The 9,605-nt window shown below is 61.7% G+C and overlaps 1 protein-coding gene across 1 annotated transcript; it reads left to right on the plus strand.

The window, feature by feature from the left end:
• Positions 1-455: 455 nt before the first annotated feature.
• Positions 456-8,696, plus strand: Kcnn4 (potassium calcium-activated channel subfamily N member 4). The gene is made up of 9 exons (XM_090322890.1): positions 456-725; positions 2,984-3,079; positions 3,455-3,861; positions 5,357-5,492; positions 5,808-5,918; positions 6,136-6,254; positions 6,445-6,514; positions 7,813-7,980; positions 8,309-8,696. The coding sequence occupies exons 1-8, from the start codon at positions 567-569 to the stop codon at positions 7,975-7,977; spliced, it is 1,263 nt and encodes a 420-aa protein (XP_090179016.1). The 5' UTR covers positions 456-566; the 3' UTR covers positions 7,978-7,980; positions 8,309-8,696.
• The last annotated feature ends 909 nt before the right edge of the window (positions 8,697-9,605 follow it).

Below are 9,605 nucleotides of genomic sequence, written 5' to 3' on the forward strand. Positions count from 1 at the left end.
GGACACACCCACTGTGTGTGCTGGGACCACAGTGGCTGGGCGCCTGGGGGCGGTCGGGGCTGTGACCTGCTGTGTGGCTGGCAGCTGGCTGTGTGTGTGACCCGCAGTGGCGTTGTCAGCTTGTGGCTCATGTCTGCGGTTGTGTGGGGCCGTTCCCGGTGGACGGGTGTGTCATGCAGCCTGCCTTACATGTAGGTGGGGGTCACACGTGTGTGTGTGTGTCCGGGGTGTGGCATGGGGGGATGAGTCATGGGGGGCTGGCGTGTCACTGTCCCCCTCTGCTGGGACAGCGCGGCTGCCACTCTGTGCCCAGACGGCTCTTCCCTGGACACACCCAGCGGCTTCTTGCCCTGGGGGGAGGAGGTTTGGGGGAGCCTCCCCCATCTCTCCCTCCGCCCTCCCCGCCCCCTCCCCGCCCTCCCCGCTGGCTGCCACCACTCCCCAGAGGGCACTGGCCTGGAAGCACCCGCGCCTCCCGCTTGCAAGTCGAACTGGCTGCTCTTTGCGTGCTGAGAGGTGGGGGGCCCTGGGCAGGAAGCTGGCTGAGCCCCAAGACCTCGGGGGCCATGGGCGGGGAGGTGATGGCCGGCCTGGGGGCCCTGCGGCGTCGAAAGCGCCTTCTGGAGCAGGAGAGGCGGCTGGCGGGCTGGGCACTGGCGCTGGCCGCGCTGGGCATCGCGCTCATGGTGCTGCACGCAGAGATGCTGTGGTTCGGAGGGTGCCCGGTGAGTGGGGAAGGCGTCTGCAGCCCGGGTCCCACTGGGGAGGCCTGGGTCTGCACCCCGGGGGTGTGCTGAGCCCTCTGGGTCCGTCAGCAGAGGCTGAGGCGTGGACCTCTAGGTCTGAGGGTGGAGGCTGCAGAAGGAGGCTTGGGGTGCTAGCGGGGTGTCTGGGGCTGGCATCCTCTTCCTGCTGCACCTGTGCAGAGCGGAGATGGGGGGGGGATCGCTGTGCACACAGGTGGGGGGACGGGAGGCCGGTGCCCCCCTCCTCACCTCCTCCCTCTGGAACTTGTTTCCCCTCCGGAATGTGGGTGCTGCTTCCTGTGGCAGTGGTGGGTGTTGGGGTCGCAGGGGTGAAGGGGGGAGGCCAGGTGTGTGTTTTGGGGGGGAATGGCTGACTTGGGAGGCCAGTGGGGTGGGCGGGGCCAGGACAGGTCCCCGCAGGCCTCTGGAACATTCCAGCCCCTGGTGAGGGCAGTGAGGGAGGCGGGTGGAGGACGCGGGGGTCCCCTGTGTGGTTTGGGGGAACAGGAGAGGGAGAGCCCGCAGGTCTGGGGGTGTCTGGGTCCATGCCCAGCTTGGCGGATGGAGCAGGCGAGGGTGACCCCGAGGGATGAGCGGCCAACCGGGGGTCAGCGCAGGCCAGCGCCCGGGCTGTGCCAACAGGAAGCACGGCCGGGGCCTGCCCGCCGCTCCCACGCCGGCTCTCTGCCTCCCTCCCTTCTCCACCTGGGGAGGGGGCCTGTGGCCAGGCTCTTGTAGCCTCAGTTTCCCCCGTGACAAAATAGCATTCCTTGTGCAGTGCCCCCTACTCCTCCTCTTTAGTTATTTTAGAGCAAAAGTTGTTTTTTTTTGGGGGGGGGGGTGTTAGTTTTTGCAGTTCTGGGGATTGAACCCAGGGCCTCGCGCAGCTCTACCACTGGAGCCCCCCTCGCCCCCCTGTCTCTGCTCCAATATCCCCACACCCACTCGATCTGTGGAACCATTTTACAAAGAAGCCAGACACCGGCTCCAGGGGTGAGGGAGGCAAACACTGTAGAGGATGGGGGGGCGGGACACCTGAATCCACCAGTGAGAAACACATGGAGAAATAGAAAGACCCAACTGGGGGCCTCAGCCGGCATGGGGCTTCACACCTGTAATCCCAGCACTCAGAAGCATCATGGAAGTCCAGGGCCTCGAGGGCTGTGTGCAGAGCTCACAAGTCAGAGCCAGAACTCTAGTGCAAGACTCTGTCAAAGAGCGTCAGACAGACAGAGACAGAGAGACAGGAGTGGGTTGGATAGGGAGGGGAGGGGAGAAGGGAGGGAGGGGAAAGAGGGAAGGGGAGGGGGAGGGAGGAGAGAGAAGAGGGGGCCAAGAGCAAGGATCCCCCCACACCCCCACACCCCCGCTGCACACACACACACAAAAGCGCACTGCATTATGGTTAGGAGGCTGTGGTCTGGGAGTTAAGACAGAAGAAAGGAAGTGGGGAAAGGGGAGCCCTTGGAGGGTGCAGGGGTGAAGAGGACGAGAGAACAAGGTGACCACTGTTTGAGGAGGGGGGGCACCCCCCAGAGCAGGAAACTGCCCATGCCCCCCCTTTCCTCCCAGCTCAGGGGCACAGTCTTGGCGCCATGGGTCCTGGGAGAAGCAGGTGCATGGCCTGGGTGGGGACGGAGCAGGTGTCCCCCCTTGCTGGCAACTTCCTCCCCCACAAACAGGGGCCCCCAACCCTTCTCAGGGGACTCAGCAGTCCCCGCCTGGAAACCCCCCCTCCAGAATGCTACCTTCCCCGCAAGGTATTGCTACACAAAGAGAGGAAAAAGAAAGCTTCTGGTGGTTTCTGGCGGCCTGAGGCTTCCAGCCAGCTCTGCCTTGGGCCTCCAGCCCGGGAAGGGGACAGGAGGAGAACACAAGGGGGGGGGGTCCCCCCTTCTCAGAACCGGGGCTGGGATCTCAGGGATCCAGCCCTGGGGATAGAAAGTGTCATTCATGTGTTCTTGAGGAGTTGGGTGGAAGTTTCTAGACTGTTCTGGAACTGGGGTGGGGAGGGAGGATGATTTCAGGGGAGGGGACCAGCTGGGGGACTTCTTCCAGAGCCCTCCCCCACGCCACGGAGGATGGGGGAGGGGAGAGGGGAGGAAGGTGAGTTTCAAGCCTCCCCCTCCCTGCAAGGAGGAGGGAGGGTGGACGTGGAGTGGGCACAGGGCTCTGCGTGGGGGGGAGCTGGAGGCTAGACGGGAGGAGGGCCTGGCTGAGCGCGCTCTCCTCCGCAGTGGGCTTTCCACCTGCTCCTGGTTAAGTGTCTCATCACGCTGTCCACCGTGCTGCTGCTGGGGCTCATCGTGGCCTTCCACGCCAAGGAGGTCCAGGTAGGCCCCGCCCCTCCGCCCGCGGCCACGCCCCCGCCACCAGCCGCCACGCCCCTCCGCCCGCGGCCACGCCCCATCGGCCCGCCGCCACGCCCCTCCGCCCGCGGCCACGCCCCCCACCCGCGGACACACAGACACACCGGTCCCCCAGGACATCTGTGCCACCCCGTGGTGTGGTGGGGGGGAGGTTGGAAGACCGGGGCGCCCCCTCTCCCTCCTCCGTCCTCCCCCGCCCGCCCCACGCCCCGGCGCTATCTCTCTCTCCCCCTCCCGGGCCGGGTGGACGCCCTGACGCCTTATCTCGGGGCGCAGGCCGGGCGCACCCCTGACTTCCCCCCCTCCCGCCCTCCCCCTGCCCCGCTCCTCTCCCCGCAGCTGTTCATGACGGACAACGGGCTGCGGGACTGGCGCGTGGCGCTCACCCGCCGGCAGGCGCTGCAGGCGGCGCTGGAGCTGGCGGTGTGCGCGCTGCACCCGGTCCCGGCGCGCGGCGCGGCGTGCGGCGCGGGCTCGGCGGCCTGGCCGGGCTTCCTGGGCGAGGGCGAGGCGCTGCTGTCGCTCGCCATGCTGCTGCGGCTCTACCTGGTGCCCCGCGCCGCGCTGCTGCGCAGCGGCGTGCTGCTCAACGCCTCCTACCGCAGCATCGGCGCGCTCAACCAGGTCCGCTTCCGGCACTGGTTCGTGGCCAAGCTGTACATGAACACGCACCCGGGCCGCCTGCTGCTCGGCCTCACGCTGGGCCTCTGGCTCACCACCGCCTGGGTGCTCTCCGTGGCCGAGAGGTGAGGGCCAGGCCCCGGCCGAGGCTCACACTTTCCGTCCTCCCGGGCTCTGGCTGCGGGCCCGGGGTGGGGACCGAGGACGGACGCGCCCTCCTCCCGCCCGCCCCCTGCCCGCTCCCCACCCCGCAGTCTCTGCACCCCAGGAAGCCTCACCCCGTCTCGGGGCCTCAGCGGAGACCTCCCTCCCTCCCCAGCCTGGAGAGCTCAGCTTCCCCCAGGCCCGGAGTTCAAATCTGGGTCATGCCAAGTTAGGATCTGTGGTTGCTGGGGGGGCTGCATGAGGGGATGGGAGGGCAGGCTTCTGCCTTCAGAACTCCTGGGGGGGCTGGGGGGCCAGGAGCGTGGCCTAACATCCAGGGAGCCAGCCCTGCCCTCAGAATAAAAAGCCAGAAGTGGTGCTGTGGCTCAAGTGGTAGAGCTCTAGCCTTGAGAAAGCCCAAAGACAGTGGCCAGGCCTTGAGTTCAAGCCCCAAGACTGGCAAAACCACAACAACAACAAAGTCCTAGGGCTGGGAGTTTGGCCTAGCAGTAGAGTCCTTGCCTAGTATGCACGAAGACCAGGGTTCGATTCCTCAGTAACACATACAGAAAAGCCAGAGGTGGTGCTGAGGCTCAAGTGGTAGAGCGCTAGCCTTGAGAAAGCTCAAGGACGGTACTCAGGCCCTGAGTTCAGGACTGGCAAAAGAAAAAAAAAAAAGGTGACTCCCCTCCCCTCTGCAAGTTGAAGACTCTGGTTTTACTGCATTGCCAAAGCCTCTGGAAGGAAGGGGGGTGAGATCTGGCTACAGGTTGCTGCTCACTGGGCCTGTTTCCTGTCTGTGAAGGGCTTATCTCTTGGACAATGCAGGGATACAAGACTGGAGCTGCAGCTGGGGAAGCTGAGACGGAGGGTCAAGAGATAGAGGCTGGAGGCTGGCCGAGGGGGCCACATAATGAAATTTTGTCCAAAAAGGGGAGGGGGAGACAGAGGGGAGGGAGGGAGGGAAGGAAGATCTGCTGTAATTCTTTTTTTATTGTATCCATCTATCTGTCTAGTCTATTTTGGTGCGAGTGCTGGGGCTTGAATTCAGAGCCTGGGCCCTGTCCCTGAGCCACTCTGTGCTCAAAGCTACCATTCTACCACTTGAGCCACAGCACCATTTCTGGCTTTTTTTTTCTGGGTAGTTTGTTAGAAGTAAGAGTCTCCAGTTGTTCTCAAGCTGTGATCCTCTGCTCAGACTAGCCTCGAACTGTAATCCTCCAGATCTCAGCCTCCTGAGTAACTTAGACCACAGGTGTGAGCTTCCCCTCCCCTCCCCCAACCCAAACAGGAGCCTTTTTTCCAAGCTCACATCCCCCCGCCCCCAGTCTGTGCCACTGAACTCAACCGCTGGAGGAGGCCTGGCAGGTGTTGCAGAGCTGCCCTAGTGCTGGATATGGCTGAGAGGAGCGGAGAGGAAGGGAGCGTGGTGGACTCCAGGCTGGGGTCCAAGAACTCACCTCTCCCTGCCCGTAGGCAGGCTGTAAATGCCACGGGCCACCTCATGGACACGCTGTGGCTCATTCCCATCACCTTCCTGACCATCGGTTACGGTGACGTGGTGCCGGGAACCATGTGGGGCAAGATTGTCTGCCTCTGCACGGGTGTCATGGTGAGTACCGCCCTATCCCTGGAGCCACAGCCCCACTTCCCGTTTTCGAGAGGTTAATTGGAGATAAGAGTCTCACAGATGTTATTGCTCGGGCTGGTTTTGAACCACGATCTTCAGATCTCAGCCTCCTGAGTAGCCGAGCTTGCAGGCGTGAGCACCGGCTCCCACCAACTGAAGCACATGATTTCTGGCCTGCCTGTCTGACTGGCGCTGGTTGTGTCGGCTGCGGGGAGCTGGCGGGGGGGCCCAGGCTAGCCCCCTCCTGGGATCCCCACAGCCCCCTCAACCCTTCCCGCACGTGCTGTGCTCCTGCAGGGGGTGTGCTGCACTGCGCTGCTGGTGGCTGTGGTGGCTCGCAAGCTGGAGTTCAACAAGGCGGAGAAACACGTGCACAACTTTATGATGGACATTCACTACGCCAAAGAGGTGAGGCCGGCCTCGCCTCCTCTCCCACCTGCAGGCCCTGCGACCAGGGGACTCGGGTGGACCTGAACTGAAAAACTGGCTGGGGGAGGGCACGGTTTGAGGGATAGAGCCTCAGGGGTCCTGAGTTCCAATCCCAGTATTGATCACTAATAATAATAATAATGGCCAGACTCCCCTTCCCCCTTCATTCCCACCCTCTGTTCCCCCTCCACACCAGATGAAGGAGTCTGCAGCCCGGCTGCTGCAGGAGGCATGGATGTATTACAAACACACACGCAGGAAGGATTCACGCGCGGCCCGCAGGCACCAGCGCCAGCTGCTGGCTGCCATCCACACGTAAGGGCAAGGGCACGTGTGTGTGTGTGTGTGTGTGTGTGTGCATGGCGTGGGCTCCCCTCGCCCATTTGTCACCCCCTGAGCTTCCCCAGGCCTCGTAGCCCCGTGCTGCTGGCTGCTGGGCCACTGCTGGCTTCGCTCGCCCCTGCGCAGGGGGCTGTGACCCCACGGCTTCTCCCCCACCCCCCAGGTTCCGCCAGGTGCGGCTGAAACACCGCAAACTCCGGGAACAGGTCAACTCCATGGTAGATATCTCCAGGGTAAGAGAGCCCAGAGGATGGAGGGCCCTGGGGGTGCTAAGTAACAAGCTCCACCCCTTTAGACCCGGGGGAGGGGCTTGTGCTGGGCACAGTGGCTCCAGCCACGCAGGAGGCCGAGGATCCTAAGGCAGGAAGGTCTGTGAGGCTCTTACATCCCACAAACTAGCAAAAACCTGTAAGTGGAGCTATGGCCCCAAGGGTCAGAGCACAATCTTTGCGTGGAAAAGCTCAGGACGGTGTCCAAGCCTTGAGTTCAAGCCCTAGCACTGACCCCACCACCAACACCACCAACAGAACATTGTATAAAGAACCCCAGGGCCGGGAGTTTGGCCTAGTGGTTAAAGTGCTTGCCTAGCATGCATGAAGACCCGGGTTCGATTCCTCGGTACCACATACATAGAAAAAAAGCCAGAAAATGGTGCTGAGGCTCCAGTGGTAGAGCTCTAGCCTTTAGAAAGCTCAAGGACAGTGCTCAGGCCCTGAGCTCAAGCCCACAACTGGCACAAAAAAAAAAAAAAAAAAAAAAAGAGAACTCCAATATTTGCTATCAACTTCTCCTATTTTGTTTCCATTTCCTGGAGCTCGTTTTGATAAATATTATTTTATGTGATCAAAAGCAAATTATCTTTATGACTTACATGTGGACAGATCTAGAATTCCTTCAGACTTTTTTTTTTTTGTTTTGTTTTTTTGGTCTGAGACCATGGGCACTCATTGGCTGGCGCTCTACCAGCTGAGCCACGCCCCCAGCCCCCACCTCCCACCCTGAAGCAAATAAAACCCAACCCAATGTGCAAAGCAAACTCAAACCTCCATAGCAAAACCAATCATGTTCAGGGGAACCAGGCTGGCACAAAGAGGACTGGTGCCCTACTTGCCAAAACTCCATCTCTGCAGAGGCTGTAAAGGCCGCGGTCAGGGCCTGTCTCTGGGCCACACACCCTTGGCCTGCCTCGACCAAGCTCTCCTCTCCCCAATGGGCCTTTGCTTTCTCTCATTGGTCCGTGACGATTCAAACAGCGGCCTTTGGTCCCAATGCCAGGGCGGCAGCCACAGGTCCCCATGCTGATAGGAAAAGCACCCAGCCAGCCAGGTAGCTGAGGATTAGGTGGTGTGGTACACACCACTCAGTAGGTCCACCGGTAATCCCACACTGGGAAGGCCGAGGCAGAAGGCACTGACTCCCAGGTCAACCTGGGGCCACGCAGCAAGATCCCATCTCAACAAACAGGGTGACTACCCCCTCCCCCCCAACCTGCCCCCTCCCCCAGCCCCCACCTCTCATGTATCCACTCCAGATGCACATGATCCTGTGTGACCTCCAGCTGGGGCTCACTAGCTCGCAGCAGGCTCTGGAGAAGCGGATGGACGCGCTGGCCGGGAAGCTGGACGCCCTGACTGAGCTGCTCACCACTGCCCTGGGGCCCCAGCAGCCCCCAGAACCCAGGCCGGAGGCCACGTAGCTGGTGAGGGGAGGCCACTGGAGGAAATGGGGGCCCCCTTCCCCCAAGGCCTGGACCCTGGCTGGCCATGGCCACCTTTCTCCTGGACATTGGCTGTGTCAGGAGTGAAGGACTCAGCAGGCACCCGGAGCTGGGCTGGCAGTGGAGGGGAAGCATGCAGGCTACAGAGCCCCAGCCCTTAGCGCTGTGTCCCTCTGGTGTCTGTACCCCCTGCCCACGCAGCCCAGGCCTGGATCTGGATGTCTACCTGTGCCGGGCATCCCTGCCCACTAGTGATCACCTCAGTCTTGCACTGCCTCCTCCATGCCCACCCCCATCTCTGCATATCCAGGAGCTGGGCCCCAGGGGTGGGGTGAAGAATGCCCCAGGGATGAGATACCCCTAGCTGTCCAGCCGCAAGGGGAGACCTGGGCAAAGCGGGAGGACAAGACCGCAGGGTCACCACGACCCCCACAAACCTCACTGTGCTGCTATTTGACGACCCCAGGCCTCCCTCCAGGTAGAAGTGGAGGTGCTGGGGGTCAGGGTGGACTCCTGGGCCTTCCCCCCCGAGCTGTCTGGAACCCCATTCCATTAGTCCTGGATCAGCAAACTGGAAGGAGCTGGTCAGGGAGGTGCAGGCAGCGCCCCCTGGCGGTCGTCCGGGTGGACACTGCTGGTCCACCGCTAACAGAGGCCCGGCTGCCTCTACCTTTCTACTTTGTTAATAAATGTTCAACATGGCCAGCTGCCTGCTCTTTTCTTGTCTTTCCTTTTCTCCTTTCTTTGTTTGTCCGTCCCGGGGCTTGAACTCAGGACCTGGACACTGTCCCTGACTCTTTAACTAGTGCTCTACCACTAGAGCCACAGTGCTATTTTCAGCTTTTTACTACTTCATTGGAGATAAGAGTCTCCTGGACTTTTCTGCCCAGACTGGCTTTGAACCATGATCCTCAGATCTCTGCCTCTTCAGCTTCCTGGGCTGAGCCACCACCAGTGCTTGGCTCAGGAGGCCTTCAGAAATCCCCTTCCCCACCATTGTAGGCTTCGTGGCATCCCACAATCCCATTTCCGGGTCTGAGGTTAACAGCAAGGGCCTTGAAGACAGAGGCTCCACCCTTCTGAAGCAGCTGTGGAGGGACCCCTTGTTTTACAGCAGCTTCCTCCATCCAGGGACTAGCGGGACCCCACGCTGCCTGTTCCCCATCTGGTCAGGAGTCTGCTGACCCTGGAGAGGAAAAGAATGGGGTCACAGACGCGGGGCTCTGTGCTTCCCGCGTGCCGTCCCTGCACATATCCAGAGAAACTGAGGTTTGCAGAGCAGCTGGGCCCTGGCCTGAGGCCCTGGGCTAGGAAGCCAGACATCTGAGCCTCAGCGGTCAGATCCACAGGCAGCCTGGCCTGGCACAGCCCCTCCCTGCCCTGCCCAAGGTGAGTCACAGCCCAACGGCCTTGGGCCTCGAACCCAGACCTGCCTTCCCACAGGGCTGTGTTTCTGGAGGGGCTGAGTCACCCGGGGAAGCCCAGCCACAGTCATCCGCCCCTACCCTGCTATCTTAGGATTTGACTCAAGGCCCTCAGCCAACCTCAGCCCTGAGAGTTAAATTTGGCCTCTGCCAGTCTCTGCCACCACAGCCCTTCCTTTGGAC

The sequence above is a fragment of the Megascapheus bottae genome, chromosome 31 (assembly GCF_031878675.1).
Source record: "Megascapheus bottae isolate mThoBot1 chromosome 31, mThoBot2.hap1, whole genome shotgun sequence".
In the NCBI taxonomy this organism is placed as follows: domain Eukaryota; kingdom Metazoa; phylum Chordata; class Mammalia; order Rodentia; family Geomyidae; genus Megascapheus; species Megascapheus bottae.